The sequence below is a fragment of the Parasteatoda tepidariorum genome, chromosome 9, assembly GCF_982258835.1.
Source record: "Parasteatoda tepidariorum strain Cologne lab strain chromosome 9, Ptep-v5.0, whole genome shotgun sequence".
Taxonomy (NCBI): domain Eukaryota; kingdom Metazoa; phylum Arthropoda; class Arachnida; order Araneae; family Theridiidae; genus Parasteatoda; species Parasteatoda tepidariorum.
In genome coordinates, this window is record NC_141763.1 from 53,321,553 (window position 1) to 53,340,666 (window position 19,114).

At 29.0% G+C, this 19,114-nt stretch overlaps 1 protein-coding gene across 2 annotated transcripts; it reads left to right on the plus strand.

Annotated features, from left to right (window-relative positions):
* Positions 1–1,445: 1,445 nt before the first annotated feature.
* On the plus strand, positions 1,446–17,534 carry LOC107448066 (protein toll). Of its 2 annotated transcripts, none has more exons than XM_043040212.3 (4): positions 1,446–1,601; positions 9,547–9,773; positions 10,470–14,388; positions 17,356–17,534. In XM_043040212.3, exon 3 carries the CDS (start codon positions 10,501–10,503, stop codon positions 13,492–13,494), a length of 2,994 nt encoding a protein of 997 aa, XP_042896146.2. In that variant the 5' UTR covers positions 1,446–1,601; positions 9,547–9,773; positions 10,470–10,500; the 3' UTR covers positions 13,495–14,388; positions 17,356–17,534. The 2 variants fall into 2 exon arrangements, with proteins under 2 accessions (XP_042896146.2, XP_042896143.2); XM_043040209.3 differs by having other exon boundaries at positions 10,470–14,383.
* Positions 17,535–19,114: the final 1,580 nt, after the last annotated feature.

The window sequence follows — 19,114 nt, forward strand, 5'->3', positions numbered from 1 at the left end:
TAGTAGTTCGCATAACCCATACTGTAAAATTTAACAATTAAATTAACTGTAAAATTTAACAATTAAATCACAAAATAGAATATAAATGTAAGTTCACTGTTTTCTACCCTGCCTTATCCAGGTTGATTATAAAAGAATTTGTAGTATTTTATATTCGGAAATTTATATATTATTACAATATAAAAACAAAAGATGCAGACAAAATTCACGTTTTTATTAATTCTATAAAGTTTTGAGTAGTTACGTAATTATTATTATTTTATAATTAACATCATAAATTTTTTAAAAAATTTTATTAATGTAAATGATTTTGTCATGGGCGTTGTACAGATGACTCGCACCAGATTTGTGGCGTTATTATTATTCAACTCCGCAGCCTCGCAATTTTAAACTCAACTCAAAAGATAAGGGTACTCTGTGATCTACCATTGAGACAAATTTCGTGGAGGATTTTTAGAATAAAATTAAACTCGCATTTGTGCTACACGGAGAGGTAAATCACAACACATCTATCACGCTTCACACCTTCCACTGTTAGCTCGATGGGAAGAAAATTCAGACCCGATTACCATCGATTTCGTCAGCACCGTGGTCGGTGCAAGTCAGGAACATTACACTAATCGATTACCCATTCCCGAGTTTCGAACCCGGTGCACCCGAACCCATCCCGGTCAATTGTAATATTTGTAATTGGTATCACTTTTCTCAACCAAAATGGCAGCGTTTTTTGTTGGAAAAATAATTTGAAAATACGCACAGGGCCGCGAAACACCACGGACTGTATGTCTAGTCTTCTAGATTTTTAGCATGTTCTTTTTTGTCCGAGCATCTTAGTTTGTAGTACACCTGCCTGCGCATAAAAATAAACTTTGTTTTAGCTCGAAGTATCAAAACTCTGAAATTGTAAATTAGGTAATGGGTTACGCAGAGTGGCCTGAAAAGTTGTTGACCAACGAAGAGAGAAGCGTAATCACTACAGGAAGCTTTTTAATTTTTAGAAAAGAAATTGGAAGGAAAAAAAAATCTTAATCTTGATTTCAAATTCCCTTTTTGCTGATGTAAGCGGAAATTATTCATTTGTATTTTTTAATTATTTCCCACAGATGCTCTTTTTTTTTTCTTGCAGGCAAAGAAAATTTCAATTTCAATAATCCAAAACTTAATTATTAAATTTGTTTGAAATTTATTTTTCATTAAATATTTCCGTTGAGAAAATTGCCAAAAGTAAAAAATTTAACTTCACAATAACATTAGTAATAGATTTAAGTTTGGTTCCATAAATCATTGATTTTATGTCTCCCTGCCCCCTTCTCCCACAGTCACTAATTATGCATTGTATTTATTAACAACTTTTTAATTCGTAATACGCCAGACCTTGATAATGAAATACTATTTTTAACGAAAGAAAGCAATAGTCGGAAATCAGGTGTTTCATCGGCTTCCTGCAGCGTGAATATTTTCACAACTGTGATGCAACGTTTTCATTTAAGACCATAAGTTTATTTTCTTCTTTTTGTCATCAATGATATACGTTTTACATCCTGCATCTTTCGTTTACTCAAATGTTGCATGAGTCATCTCAGTCTTAATAACGAACGCCGGTAAGTCGCATTTTTATTTATTCTATTAAGAAAAATAATAACTTAAAGCTTTTTTTGAGTTTATGAATTTAGTATAACAGCTTTATTAAACACGGTGATTAAAAATGGGGAAAAAAATATCATATCCGGTCAGAGCGTATTTTGGTAGGTAAAAAATATCAATTGTAATTCAATTTCCTATTGTAAATACTCATTATTCATAGTCGTCATAAAGACAGGTATTTTGTTGTTTTTCGCATTACTCTGAATGCGTATTATTGTGTTTCACAGTAAGAAATATGTTTTTTTTTTCTGCTGTGAATCATTCTGGTTACATTTAGAAAAAAAAAAAAAAACACTAATTTTTTTATACTGTAAAAAAATTTAGATCAAACTACGGTAAAAAGTACTGGCATTCAGGTTACCAGTATTTTTTACCATGAAATTCCTCGCAACAAAAAATCTGATACACCATAATTTTTATGCAGTAATATTTACTTAAAATCACGAAAATTAAATAAATATTACTGTAAAAATTACTGAATAAAATATTACAGTAAAATGGATTTTACGGATGCTGCACTCAAGGTCCCAGTACTTTTTACCGTTACTTGATCCAAAATTTTTACAGTGTAGATAGATGTAACTCGGGTTGCTATAGGACGAATATTCATGAATTTAGTCCCCTTGTCCGAAATAGATGCAAGAGGTGCCGAGTTCAGTCAATATTTCGCAAATATAGTCTAATTAATTGCCTATGTACAATAGCCCTGGTTTAATAAATTAAACCTATATATAAAAACTGGGGTACGATTTCAGTGGCACTCATCTTCCGATTGATGGGTACTTGTTTGGAAAGTAAAGGCGACCAGTGCTCAATGCTAACCACATTGACACAATCATTCCGTTGATCACGAAATTGTGGAACTTTAAACTCCTTGACCCCTGGCCCACAACAGGCTGTTGTTTACTTTTACTACAAAACACAACGCGAACGGGGTGGAGCCTCTTAAATCTTTCGGTTTGAATTTTTATGTTTAATTCATAAGTAACGTAATCTTCGAAGAAAAGAAAGAGGTTCAACTGCTTGCAATACATAACAAGGTCTAATTTGTTCACTTTTGAAAACTGAAAATCTTTACGCACGCTCCAGAACCGGCTTTTTTTTTATATTCACAGCAAAGATAATTCATTTAAAATAAACGGGGGAAATATTGACGTTTTGACTTTAAGCTGACTTTTATTTTTACGCCTAAGTTTGAAAAAACGCCCTAGTCAATATTAATATACTTAATATACTAGATCAGGGATGGGCAAACTACGGCCCGCGGGCCAACTGCGGCCCGCCGGAAGATTTTATCCGGCCCGCGGACAGAATTTTAACTTTTTACTTTCTCTATTTTTGTTCTACAAAACATAAATAAATTAAAATAGTTAGCATTAACAGCTTCAATTGATAAAATGTTGAAAGCAAAAGTCCCTTATAGAATAGCCGTAGATTAGCTCCAACTAGTATTTGTCTTTCTTGAGGAGCAGACATATGGAATCTAATATAGGTGAATTGTACTTCACATGAGGCTTACTACGCATTTTAAGTTCCAACGAGCGGATTTTTCTTCCGGCGTGAGTTCTAACATAATTTACTGCGTATGGAAAGGCTGCACGCATACAACGTCAATGTAAATAATGGTGAAATTATTAAATATATGAAATGGCTACTGCCTTTTTGAGTTATTTGTAAAGATTTTTAATCCCAAAATGGCAACCAAAAAATGCAAAGTTGATGTAGAGTGCCATGCGTTCAATGATGAATTGACTTTATTTTATTTCAGAAGTTAGAATTTTTATTTTAGAAGTTTTTACTAGGCCCACCAAACTTTTTTTTCCAGATTTTTGGCCCACGACCAAAAAAGTTTGCCCATCCCTGTACTAGATTTTACAATCGATAGCGTTCTTTCATTTTAACTTTAGCTTAATCCGTTTAATTTTATCAGAAAACGAGTTTCAAAGAACTAACAAACATTTATATTTTACACTTATATAGCTAAGAAAAGGATAAATACTCCAAACACGGCAAACCTTGCACTTTATTTATGCTATGATATTAGTTTTCTTAGATTTATTTCAGGTTCGCCTCCTCTTAGAATTTATAAATTACAGAAAACTCTTTCACTCTTCGAATGAATTATGAATAGTAATATTTCGCATACATTTAAACTCAAATCACATTAATGAAATTTCCTAGAATATCAAGCCTGTTCACGCATCGCCTCGTAGACGTAACATAAGTATCAGGCACGTAGCCAGGGGGGGGGGACCGTCGGGACAAATCCCCCCTGAAATTCTGGGATTCAAACTTTTTAGTCTTTCTTTGAGCCTCTCAGTAAAAAGAAAAACAAATACTGTGGAATCAAATCTTTTATTAACTAACTTTATTAAGCATATTTCGGGATATTCTGGTTTGTCCTAAAAAAGTAATCGAAAAATTTTCTTTAAATCCCCGTCGCATAACTTTGTAAACTTTGCTTACAAATTGATTATAAGTATTATGTAATATTTTTTAACTACTAGTTTAAGTTTTGCAAACAACAGAATAAACAATATTTGTTACAACGTTTTTCCCCTACTTTGCATGTCTGAAACTGTCCTTGCTTATTACCATATCCCCCCCCCCGAAAAAATATCCTGGCTACGGCCTTGATAAGTATAGGCATACGTCGTTCTTGTTTTAGGAAGCTTGTTATTGTTTACATTCAGTCACCCATCCATGGAAACAAGAGTAAAATCATCTCATTGGGGGAAAATTGAAGAAATACCATGACTTTCCTAACTTAAACCAACCAGAGCACGAATCTGGTTTTATGAAGAAGTACTTGTGATAGCCACACAATATATTTGTTCAAACCTATCTAAGTCTGTTATACAATTAAATCTAGATATTCTAATTTTGGTCCCTCTACGCATGTTAATGTAGGGCCATTGATGATTGTTGAGTTAATTTTCAGCCTGACTGCGACCTAATAAAATTGTTGCAAAGGCTTATAAAGCTAAACTCAATATTGTAAATAATTCTTAAAATGTAATCAAAAAGGATTTTTCTTCCAATAAACATAATTAACGGCTTTAGAAAGTTTAGTATAGATACCAGGTCTGAGGCGCGTCTGTTACTATGTTGAATATATTTCGAGGCAGCTGATTTTATCATATATTTATATCTTTATAATGTTTCTGCGATAAATAAATTATTCAGAAATTAATCTTGCTTAATAAAAAAGAAGCAAGATTCATTTCTCAACATGATTTTTTTTTCTTTTTCTGTTTGAATCAAATAAATAACTATTTTACCTGAGTTTATTTTGTGCATTCCTTTTTGTTATTTCGAAGCTCATTTTGTCTATACTTATTGTTATTTATAATACTTAAAACATTACTCACTAATAGTTAAAATTAATTGGTCTCAACACATTTCTTTTTCTTATATTACATAAAAATTATTCTTAGATTGTTAGGTAAATCTTAATTATTAGAACTATTATTTATCATCATAATTATTTTGTATAATAATTCAAGTTATTGTTTATAAATAATTGTTTGAAATCAAAAACATCACTGACAGATCACTTTTTTTTATCTGATTTTGTTTCGCCGATTCTATTTGTTATCAGGGACTTGAGGTTGCTACTTCGCAAATTCATTGCTTTTAATAAAATGTCACTCGTTTCTTTATTCTACAAAAAAAAAAAAAAAAAAAAAAAAAAGGAATTTTCATGACGAGCTGCTTTCCAATAATCTAGATTACAACAAATCATATAATTTTTTTTCTAAGTAAGATCCAGTTATGTTTACTTAATATCAATACAGGATCGTAAAGGGGAATAATTTCAATCTATTCCTGCATTTACATTTACTGCTAAGCTATTTACGAATGTATATAATCTAAATTATTAATCCCATTGAATTTTTTACACGGCAGGGTAATGTCAATTTTTAAAAACTTAAGACTGAAAGTATGATAGACGCATAACACATTGTGAAATAATGCTGCAAATGATAGCCCGCGAATTATAATTGAATACCGTATAGCTAATAGTAAATCTTTTAATTTAAAATAATTTGCTGACGTGAAAGTTAGTAGACCTAACGGGAAATGTTTTCAGTAAAAGATTTTTTTTATCTTCAAAAAAAATTTTTTTCAGATAAAATTTTTTTTTTCTTCAAAATTTTTTATTTTTTTAAACAAGAAAACATCATTTTATAATAACATACTTTATTTCTATTTTTTTAAAAATAGTTTTAATAGAAAAAACTTTTTTCAATGATATATATAGTTCTAAACTATTTCGCCCAGGAGAAAAAAAAACATTATTTGATAAAAATGGTATTTTATATTTTCCGAAATTATTTTCTAAAGACGATTTTTTATTTTTATTTTATGCATTTAAAGGTTTTTAAAAATGGTATCTCGAAATTTGTATAAATACAATTGTGCAAGACATAGTTAATTCAGTATGTACGAATAGTATGAAAAATATTAAACAAACTTATAAAGAACTTTAAAAAAAAAAAAAAAAAAAAAAAAAAAAAAAAAAAAAAAAAAAAACAGTTTTACGCTGCTTTATAGGGAATTCGATTACAAATAATATCTTATAGGGCAAGATAGAAGTTTTTTTTAAAAATATTCTAGTTCTGTTATAAAATTGCATGTTTTTCCTTAATATATGAATGAACTTTCTAAAAATAAATCATGACTTTTAAAAGTATTATTTCCTAGCAATTATCATTACAACTTTAAAATTAAAGCAAAAAAAAAAAAATCTTATTATTGTTATAATTTGGCCATTACTATACAAGCTTTTAGAAAAATAGAGTCGTGTTTAACAAACCTTATAAGCGATTGCTTTATAATCTCTTGCTGATACAGCAAGAAATTTCGACTGAATCTCATACTGTACAAACACAGTTATAAAATCCTGGTTATTCTGGTTCTGTTAAAAATTGCAGGTTTTCTCTATACAAGAACTCTTTAAAAATAATTCATGGCTTCTAAAAGTATTATTTCATATCAAATGTCATTACAACTTTAAAATTACAGGGAAAAAAAATCATTAAAATTTAGCCTTAGAATTGTATTTAACAAACCTAATAAAGTTCATCACAGATACAGCTAGAAATTTTGGCTGAATCTGATACTGTCTAAACACTGTTATAAAGTTCTGATTATCCTGGTATAAACATTCTTGTTCTGTTAAAAACTGCATGTTTTTCACTAAAAATGTACATGAACTCATTAAAATAATTCATGGTTCTTAAATGTATGACTTTCCATTAAGTGTCATTATAACTTTGAAATTAAAAGGTGAAATATGTAATTATTATTTTAATTTGGAAAGTACAAATTTTAGAGGAATAAAATTGTGTTTAAGAAGCCTTATACAGTACATTATCAATAGATTAAGAATTTTTCTTCATATTGTACAATACAAGCTTTGTCATAAATTTCAAATAACAATATTCTAGTTCTGCTAAAAATTGCCAACTTTTTCTAAAACTCTAAAAAATCTTAACCCTTTGCGGTCATATTAAATTTATATATAGATGTCGTACTAGTCGGAATTAATTTTTAATGGAATAATATGCAGGGTTATGCATGAAAATCAAGGAGGGAGGAACGGTTTATGAAGCTGATTCTGAGAAAAAACGAATTTCTAAGTTTGAGAATATTCAGGAGCAAGCAAACAATTCCATTGAAAGAGTAAAAAAAGTCTGATCTTTTAAATTGTGCCATAAATTTTGCCACGGAAAGTCTTCTAAAACATATGCTGCTGAAAGAAAGATTGTTTACTTAGTATCAAAGCGTTTCCATATTTTTGTCAAATCTCTGTAGGTTATCGTCACATATAATTAGCAAGTAAAATTACTTTACATTCATTTCTTCTTATTGTGGCGCACGTTGTGTATTTTTTTTTCAAGTACAGTTGAATATTTTTCAAATTCCAAATAATGTTTCATTTTGATATTAACAAAATGAAACATTATTTGGAATGAACATTATTAACAAAACATCTTAACATATGAACAAAATGTTCTTACACATAACTGTAATTATTATATATTGTATAAACAAATGATTTTCTTAAAAAATCAATATCGATTTATAAGAATAATTAAAAGCAGATGATTGAAAGACAATCACGGAGATCGCGTGGATTCGAACTGTACATAAAACTATAATTATTAAATAAACAAATGATTTTTCAGAAAACAATATAGACTTTTAAGAATAATTAAAAGCAGAGATGATTGAAAGGCAACCACGAAGATTGGTTAGCAGAGCTTCCTAATAAAATAAAATAATCCTAAAAAACTTTAAGAGTAATGTTAAGTGTTGATAAATAATAATTATAACTAAAAACATTATATTGAGCATAAACTAAACTATAATAGCCTCTACCTAGAGTTATAATCTAAAAAAGTAAATAAATAATTCCGAAATTTTGTTTCATTGATAAATTATTTGATTGTTCTTAAATTCTGTTTCATTGAGTTCACAATATAACAACTTTAAAAAAAATAAAATTTTAACTGTTTTTTTAAGATAGCTTCTACATATAAGTCCTAATCGTAAAATATTTTCGTTCAATTATATATAAACTATCGAAAATTTTATTTATTGAGGCTCTAAAACTTTTAAATTAAAAAATAGCAGTTGAGGATTTTGAGATTTAAAAATGTAATAACTTTAAAACAAATTCAGAAGTTTAGGAAATTTATTGGGGGTGGGGGGCAAGTGCCCCCATGACGCTACGCATCTGTAGAAAACGGCATACAATACTTTTTTATTTGCACATTGTCTTCTCCCCTTTTTTGGAGCGGAATCATCTTCAAAACCCAGCACTTTGCTTTCTTGGCGTGTTATAACCTCAAAAAAAGGGTATATACGTTTACAATTTTCAAAATGATGCGGTGGCCCTCATCATTTAGCAATTTAAGGGTTTCTTAACTGATTATGACACGCCCCTCTTTTTGGTGCCTAGTTTAATTACGGGGAACTATTTTTTTATATGGTTAATAATATAGTCTTATGGCTTCATGAACAATTTTATATATGGTTGTTGATCCGATGTTAAGTTCCTTCATAATCATTTGGTACGAAAAACGATTGACGTTCATTAACATTTTCCGCATGGCACACGCGTTCATCGAGGATACTGAAGTTAGGAAACCATATCAAGGATTATTGCTGGCGGTGGCCTTCCTGTGCGTTCTTCATGCTGAGGAGATTTGCGGCTTCGGAGAAATTCTGTAAACCATCTGAATTCAGTAGCTCAAGATGGAGCTTTATTTCTAAATGCTAAGCATTCTTTTTAATTTGATAATCGGAAAACAGCACGATAATGCTTTCGCATCAGCTTCATTCTCTCTTCAAAAATTTATTCCATGTTAAACAGATTAAAACTCAGTCTAAAAAATCGTCTGCTGTGTTAAAATCGTTTTTAGCTACTTCTCGTCAATCTGCGTGTGTTTATATATAAATAACGAGGAATAAAAAGTTCAGATGAAAATAATTCATGAAAGCATAATTGTCGTAAAAAATGTCATTGTAAACTTGAAATTGGTGTGGAAAAAGTTAATTATTATAATAATTTTGCAAATAGTATGCTACGTAAACTTTCAGAAAATGCTAATTTATTTTCTTTTTTCTTTTGGAAAATTTAAGGTAGTGCTTTCTTTACCAATTAAACTTTTTCCGCAAAAAAAAGAAGAAATTGAAATGTTAATAAAAGAATAATAACATTTATTTTGGTATATTTGATTGATATTATCAACTTGATAATATCAAGTGAATAAGCATTTTAGACAAACTTACTCAATAAATATTATTTGTCACATAAAAAAAAAATATTTGATTATGCCTGTCGGTTGAAAAAGGTGAAATGCATTTTAAATTACGAATATATTTTAACAGGTTGGTATGATTAGAAGAATAATTGCTGACACTGAGAAAACAGATTTTTATACTGATTACTAGATTTTAGGAACATAAAAAAGAAAACTCCATCTGCATTTGAAATGGAAACGGCTATTTTAAATCTACATCTGATGTCATTCTGAATACCCACCTGCTTGATCTCGAATATTCTAACCTGTTGTTGAATTCATATTGCATTTCTTAAGACAATGGACTCATAATTGGTAAGTTTTAAGTTGTTTCTTTTCTTTTTACACGCATAATTTGTAGCATGAAGTTAATACTAATACTCCCAAAATATTATTACTATTTGTATATGGTACAGCTATACCTCGAAAGTAGTTAATATACACATTATCTAATTTGTAGATTAACTATAATACGCTAAAGAGCGGAATAAAGAATTTCCGCCATATATCTAGGCAATGTTTTCTTCTCAATCTTCAAACATATGTTAAATCCTTTAATGTTGATGAATTAAAAAATAGCACCAATAAAAATTTTAAAAAATTTCCCCGCCCCTTTCTAAAAAAAAATTCGAATAGGCTGTGAGAATAAAAAGTGGTGAAAGGCGATTATAATAGAAGCACCTTGAAATTTCACAGGTAATCAAACTGGTTCTGAATCACTCTTTCCTCAATAGTTATTCTTTGCTATTTTTCTTTCTCGCTTAAATATTAATTTCTGATCTTCATTGGATATTTTTTTACTTCATTTTGGAAGAAATATTATAATTATATATTAAAGATGGTGATAATTCAATTTATTTTCAAACAAAAAAGTTTTTTTTGTTGACAATCACAGAGGCAACGAGCTTTCTTTTAAACTCTTCAATGTATTATAATTCTAATGCATATACTAATACATATTATGTAAACTAAGACAAATTAATTTTAATAATAATTTGTTTTATCTTTTAGGATCGAAGAATGATTAAAATATCAATCCATTATGACCAATTTCTTGTCCTGTGTATCAGTGTCTCTTATTTTTATCACTGTAAATGTAATGGGTTGCAAAAATGAACTGTTCAAAAACGTTGCTTTCAACTGTGAACTTTCAATACATACCAATAATCAAAGTCTGTACTGCAAAAGCAGCATTTTACCCATATCCAATACATTTTATATTTTACACCTGCATCAACGGAAAGAAATTAAAATTACTACACAGGGATTTTTTGAATCGTTCATGAAGTCTAATTTTGAAAATGATTCAGCAATGTACAGCTGCGAGAACCATCCAATGATTTCTGACACGGATTTAATTGCAGAGGAATTTTGCATTAAATTTGACAGTTGCATAGAACAAGTGGCAAGCTTTATTAACACATCATTCGTACAACAACTCAACATAACAAACGCTAATATAGCATTACTGAGTTTTCAAGACTTAATGAACCTAACTTCGATAAGCATTTTAAATAATAATGTGTCCCATGTGTCGAAAAAACTTTTTAAAACTCAAACCATTTTAGAAACACTAGTTTTAAAAAACGATTGTATTCAGCATTTACAGGCTGGAACTTTCGAAGCACAAGATAAACTAATTTCATTAGATTTGTCGATAAATAGCTTGAAACACTTTCCAAAAGAGGCTTTAATTAATCTAATAAATTTAAAGTACTTGAATGTATCGAACAACTTAATAGAAACTATATCAAATAATGATTTTACAGTGCTCTTGCATCTAAATGAGCTGGATCTTTCGAATAATAAATTGACAATGATTGATGCGAATGCTTTTAACTCCAACGGTTTATTGAAAGTTTTACATCTTAGTTGTAACAATTTTAAAGTTCTACCTGAATTACTTTTTTCCAAATTAATCAATTTAGAAAAGATTTATTGTCGAAATTGTGAGCTTCACAAATTAGACGAAGATTTATTTGTCAACAATGTTAAGCTGCTGCGTTTTGATTTTAGTGAAAATAATATCTCAGTTTTACCCTCTGAAATTTTTCGGAACCAGGTATTTCTAGAAATAATCAATTTAAGCAAGAACAAAATATCTTATTTGAATTCATTCAAAAATAAACCTCGTTTGCACGCTCTGCTCATGTCAGAAAATAACTTGCTAGCTTTGAATGAAGACACATTTTTAGAAGCTCCTTCAACATTTTGGATTATACTGAATAAAAATAACTTAACGTCAATAAATGACAACCATATAAAACATCTACGAAATGTTGGTTTTTTAGATCTATCAAATAATAAGATCACAAATATTGAGCTAGGTAAGACAACAGAAGTTATGATACGGGTCTTATATGTATCCAATAATCTGGTGAAGAAATTTGATGTAGAATGGCGAAGCTTTGTATACTTAGAGATATTAGACATGGATTATAATCAGATAAAGTATATAGAGATTCCACCGTGCATTCCCAATTTAAAACAAACTATTACAATTTCTTTTAAATTTAATAACATCACTAAAGTTGGTTTAAAATCTCTTCTAAGGGACGAGATGCGAGCTCTAACAGATCGGACAATGGCCGGATGCTTATTTAACGGTATGGCAAAGAACTTTATTGACCTGACTCATAATCCCTTGCACTGTGACTGTGACTTGTATCCATTACACAATTACATTGTTCGAAAAACTGGTATTAAATTGGATAGTTTTCTAAACATTGAAAATCTTACTTGCAATAGTCCTCCACGTCTAAGAAATGAGTTAGTGTCTGAATTACCAGGAGACGTCTTCAGTTGTCCGATGGTAGAAGATTGTCCAAAGTCGTGTATTTGTGGAATCCGCGGTCAAGACGATGAAATTTTTGTTAATTGTACAAATAGAGGACTTGAAACAATACCAGAAAATCTTCCAGCTGATACCACTGTTCTGTACTTCAATAATAATAATTTGCGTAATTTCTACTCACTAAATTCTCACTCTTATAAAAATATAACAGAGATACATGCCGATAATAATAAAATTACCACTTTGCATGGTTTGAAAATGCCGGAGAATTTAAAATATTTATCTTTAAAAGAAAATAGAATCAGAGATTTTCCTGAATCGTTTTCAGATTTCTTAAATGATCATAAAGATTTTAAGCTTTTTATAAGCAATAATAACACATATTGTGACTGCGAGAAAAAAATTTTGAAAACTTTCTTGCTAAAAAACTCAGCTTCAATCAGAGACGTAGCTAATATCACTTGTGAAATCGATAATAATGGAACAATATCTATTTTACCCTTATATAAAATTCCCGATTCAATTCTATGTCCGAAGTTTAACGGACAAAACTTAAGTTTTAAAATAACAATATGGCTCAGTATTTTATTTTTTACAATGATAACAATACTACTCGTATACTATAAACAACGACAGCTCATACTATCGTTTCTTTACATTCATTGTGAACAGTTATTTCAGTTGCTATGTGAAGAAAATGAGCCAATGGAAGAAAAAATATTTGACGCATTTATCGCTTACAGCAGCTGTAATCGTGATATTGTCATGAAATTACTTGAAGAGTTAGAAGAAAAAGACCCATTCTTCAAGCTATGCATTCACGAGAGAAACTGGTTGCCTGGGCAGTATATAAGTGACAATATCATACATTCAGTTCAAAGCAGCAAAAGAACAATCATAGTGCTCTCAGACGGTTTTATTTCTAGTCCATGGTTCAGACTAGAACTTCGAGCCGCTGTTTTCAAAGTTTCAAAAGATAAAATGAATAAAATTATAGTTATTTTAGCAGACAATTCAACCTCCTTAGATGGTATTGATACAGAATTAAGACACGTGATAACCAAACGAACTTATTTAGTTTGGGGCGAACGCTGGTTTTGGGAAAAACTAAAGTATGCGATGCCTCATAAAAGCAGAGAGCTACCTGAAGATCGTTATATAACTCTAAATGATAGGAAAGGTAGTAGCACAACGACGCTTATTGAAAGTGGGGCAAATAGTGTTATTCCAGTTGTAGTGTAGAAACATCAGAGAAAGAACAAAAACTAATTAGAATTATTTTTCGGCAGCTCAAAGAATATGGATATTTGCTAAATTCTGCCTACTTATTGGTAACTTAAAGTAAAAAAAAAAGATAATAATTTTTTTTAACTTTTTTTTTTAAAAAAATCGATTAAGGAAGGAAGGAAAAAATATATAAAGAAAGAAAGGCCATAACACACTTTTAGGCACTAATTTCTAGCGAGAGTAGAAAAAAAGAACCAATAAACATGACTAAGCATATGACTTGTGAATAAAAATGAAGGTTTATTTTTATTTCTGATTAATTTTGTGAGAACATACACTACGGCACTTTACCCTACATTAAAGTGAGTACACTTTCTTCATTTTTTTGGATGGAGGACAGTATCAAGAAAAATTTATTAATTCCACTTAAACAGTTTTGCAAGTAAAAAGGCAAAATATTAAATAAGATGAATGTGCAAAATAAATAATTTATAATTAGGCTTTTAATTGGACTCGTTTACCACAAACGCTACAATAAAAAAAAAACGAAAATAAAAAGTTGTGACTGTGAAGCAATGATCTGCGATTGTGAAAGGTTCTAACGGCAGCGACAAGAAGCCCATCCATCTTATGAAGGAAAATCAACTTATCTTGGAAGTAAATGTGGTCGGGGCGCAATGTTGGCAAAATTGCCGCTGTCATGCTATTGGTCTCAAAATTTTGGAACCTTAACCTTCATGACTCTTCTAGTCAACAAAGCAGCTGTTGTGAAAATGCTTTTTTAAAAATTAAGAATAAATTCTTTCCGTACTTCATTCTTCTTGAAAAGACTTCATCTTTCGAAATACATCATAAAAGACAAGCCATGTAAAATTAGGCATACAAGCAAATCAGAGGAATATAAGTAAGGTATATTTTTAGCTTCTATTTTAATTAATATATATATACATATAAAATTTTTTATTATATTTAAGAAATATTAAAAAAATTTTGATATGTAAGATTATAAATTTTTATATAATTTTAAAGAATGTAATTTTATATGGCAAAATATAAAATGAAAACAAATAGTTCTTAAGAAATCGAATTTTAAAGAAGTCATATATGTACTTAAAATTCGATTTCTCAGGAAATATTCTAACGATTTTGGTAAGAATTTTATGTTTTAACACATAAAATTACATTTGTTAAAATAAAGTAAAAATTTGTGTACTTTACAGTTCAAAATTTTTTCGACCATTATTAAAACATTATAAATAATTATAAAAAATTATTTTTTGCATGGAATTAATTATCTTTGGATAAATGCATTTTATAGTTGTATGCAGAAGTTTTCAGTTCGTTTAAAAAATTTCCGAGCTTTAGCGAAATACGCAAAAAAAGAAATTAACATTATCTCCCATATTTTGAGGGTCAAAAATTAAAGTTCGTTGGAAAAAAAAGGTACCGTATATTCCGGCGCATAACGCGCACCCGTAATTTCTAATTACTTTTTTTAAATTTTAAAATATACTCTTCGTATAACGCGCACGAAAATTTGGATTGTACATGTGCAATATCTCGTCTTTCAAGATCGTAAATAAAAAGTATTTTTCCCTATCTTTTGCAAAAATAAAAGAACTGAATTTGACATGTATGTGAGGGTAGAATTGAAAGAGCAATAATGTGATTCTGGATGGACAAAAATGGTGTTAAATTGTGGGTAAAAAACATCTGGCAAATCCGTCCTGGTTGCGTTAGAAAACCACAAAGCCTTTTAGAGTGGGACATGTTTAGGTCCCACCTACAGATAATACAAAAATTTTTTTTAATTATGATACAAAAAAATTTTAATAATTGTAATTGATAGTGGAAGACGAATATAATGAACTATTTATGTAATAACGAAAATCGATGAAGTATATAGGTAAAGGTATGTTATTTCTTTAAAATAAAAGTATTTTTCTATATTTAAATTTTTTTAATCCATAGTTTTTTATATTCGGCGTATACCGCGCACCAGTGTTATTATTTGTATTCCAGTGTTATTATTTGTATTAAAAGTGCGCGTTATACGCCGGAATATACGGTATGTCTATTCCGAAAGAAAGTACGTGCTTGTGTCTGGTTTACTTTCAGCGCTAATTAATTAGCATATTTGAGGTCACCCTCGTGAACCATTAAGATTGAGTCTTAGAGCGTGAAGATCCGATCATTCGATCAAAAATTATTCAGAAACTTCAATTTTTTTTGTACACTGTACACTAAAAGAAGCATGTTAAATACATGCTAGAAATATATTGTAATAAAGATAAACTAGCAAAAGCATAGTTAATATATGGAATGTAATAATATACACTACTACAAGCAAAAGTTTTGAAACTAACTGCATATTTTACTGGTGGTAAAAACTCAAAGATGCAATCTGTCTAGAGGAAATGTGTTTGTTAAATGGGTACTATTTAAAATGAGATGAATATGTTTTTTTAATAATGCAAAGAAGCTTCATTATAGTTTGTAAATCTACATTCTAGTTATACTGAAACAAATATATACTCCAGCAATAAATGTACAACAACCTCAGCTGAAACTTTTAAACCAGATGCATGATATTTGAGGGCAATTTGCCTGTAAACATGTTATTTCACAGAAAATATTTATTTAAGTAATCGTATTTCAGAAAAACAAACAAAAAATCACTTTTTAAATTTAAAAGAAAATAAGAATACATGCCATTGAAATTAGCTGAAGAAATAAATTATTTTAATTGTTATTTTACAATAACTAATAAATTATAAATGTTTAAAAATACTAATTTTTGGATTTTCTTGAAAACTGGGAGTGGGGAGGAATCAGGTTCCATTACATAAAATAAAATTATTTCAATTGAGATAAATCAAAGGATAGTTTAACAGGCAAATTTAATACCTATTACCAGAAAATTAACAGTCTAATTGCACTTATAGTCTGCAACTATAAACATAAACACATGAAAAACAAATATTGTAAATGATTTTTGTTTAGAAATCTTACTTTAAAAAATAGCCAATAGCTAAAACATTAACAGCTTTGAATTTTATTGCCAGTTTCTTTAAAAAATTTTAAATTTTTGTGCAAAAATATATTTGAAAAGTTGGGATTTATTGTTAACTAAAAGTTGGGAGGAAAATTGGGATTTATTTTATTAAACTTTATATATTGAATCTATATTATATAAAACACTAATAAGTATGTAACCGGTGATATTTCTTTTTCCGCGTTGGCAACAGTTTTCATTTTTAATTGATAGGCTTCGGCGCACAAGAGCACGTAGTGAGCATCATATGTCTAATCGGGTGAATTCTCACCGAATTCTCACAAAAATATCTTCATCGAAGCCGATGCTTTACATCCGGCGTTCAGTACTATTTCATATTGTTTTACAACACATGGTTTTAGCCCTCTGGTGGTAAAGACTTTAAAACAAAACTTACAACAGTTACTTTTCTCAACAACTGAAATTTAGAATAGTGTGATTAAGAAAAATATGTGAACTGTTTGCAATTTCAAATTAATATTGAAATGCACATGCTTAGAATTTTCTACAGTGAAAAGTTTTCGGAACTTCAGTGTTCAAAAAAGTATACAAATCTAGATGTTAAGAACGTATCCAATGAGCGAGCAAAGCGAGCATCGGATTGCGAAGCAATCCGAAATGAACTGCTAAAGCAGTTCCGGGGGTTGGCGAGCGCCAGCGAGCAGTGAGCGAAGCCTCCTAGTACTAAATAAAACTGAATAGTTTTTTTTTTCTTTTTATATACATATGCTTAAGAAAACTTAAAATCAACCATTTTTTATATTGTAAATAGAAAAAATTTTATATTAAAATCAAGCTCATATTTTTTTTTTTTTTTTTAGAAGTGTTTTTCAAGTTTGGGAAATGTCTCAAGCAGTTCACAGAAACAATTTGACAACCTAATTTCAGAACGAGAATTGAGAAAAATGGCTGTGCATCTTTTACTTGTAAATATGCATTCTTGAATTTTGTTGCTAAAAGTTTGCACCATAAAGTTAAATTAAATTTCCAATAAATTTTGTTTGTGAGTGTGTTTTAAATCAGTTTAAAGACATTTATACATTTAATTAATCAATGCTAACACATAGCCTTGCAATGCTCACTGCATGATAAGTCAAATAGAACCAAATGATAAAGTGATAATTTTGAATCCTGGACAGCTCTCCACAAAAAGTGCTTAGAACTTATAGATTTTAACTTAAATAATAGAAACTACTAATTGCTTATATTAATGACTATACAAGATTGACTGCTTAACATAATTACTACAGTTAGTAATAAAAATTAGTAAAAATCTGATCAAGATATTTTTTTCTCAGAAAATTACTTTCAAAGTTTGAATAATACAGAAAAAATAAATTGATATATCCTCATAGAATTGATTTTTTTCTAAACTATGGAATAAAAAATCCAAGCCATGAGCAGTTTATTTCTTCAACCAGTTCAAAGCAGGCAACTCTACAAAGCAGATAAACTAATACTTGTTATTAAATAAATTATAATGTGCTTCTATTTTATGAGGTTATTTCTATAAGCTTAAAAACAAACAAACAAGCTATTTATGTAGAGAGATGATATAGCAATAAATTTAAACAATTTGGTAACAATTGATTTGCATAGTTATTAATTTAATTCTTTTATTATTGTGTTATTTTGAAAGATTTACAATAAATTTTCCTGTTTTAATGCAGCTTTTCCTTTAAACAATATTGTAAAATTATTTTTAATGTGGCAAACCAATCAAGTGCTATCAAAAATTCTATAGGTGACAAAGAGAAGATTAATATAACTAAACAGAATGAAAGTTTTTCTTTCTTTCTATTGCAGTAATGATACAGATTATTATCAAAAGATAAAATGTACAGATTTATTTCAAACAAGAAATATTCTTTAAAATGTCAAATGCGATTATAAATATTCTTGAAAGTCATCATGAAAGTTTTAGAAGGTAATTGTGATAATAAAGGTGACATTTCCACACCAAATTGAAACATGATTTTTTTAATAAAGAATATACAGAAAGAAAAGAGAGAGAGAAAGAAAAATCAATGCATTCTATCAATTTTACAGCTACATTACTTTATAATTTCTTTTTAAATTGAGTTAATATTTAAAAGAGTTAAGTCTTACTACACATGGAGCATCACCAATTATAAGTATCTTCCCAAATTTAGACTATTTTCAGAATTTTTTTTTTTTCAAATATATTTAATTTTTAGATATATAAATATAGATATTATTAACAAACATAAAAATCATAATTTAAATTTGCCAGATTAATTAATGGGAGCTAACTTATTGAGCTAATTACTGGAAATCTCACATCTAAATTTTAAAAAAAATGTCAGTATTTTTTCACTATGAAAGTAGGAATGAGAAAATTCTCAATTCTTTTCAATGTATTCTATACTTTTTTTCATACTGAGCAAAAAACTATTTTCTTAATTGATTCAATACTTTTCCATAAATAATTGAATTTTGTTACAAGCGGGAGAAGACTGGTCAAATACTGTTGAATGATGCATACATAGTATGTTACATGTGAAAAAAAAGATAATGAAGTCCAACGGAAATTCATATTTCTTAATGAATAAACAAAAA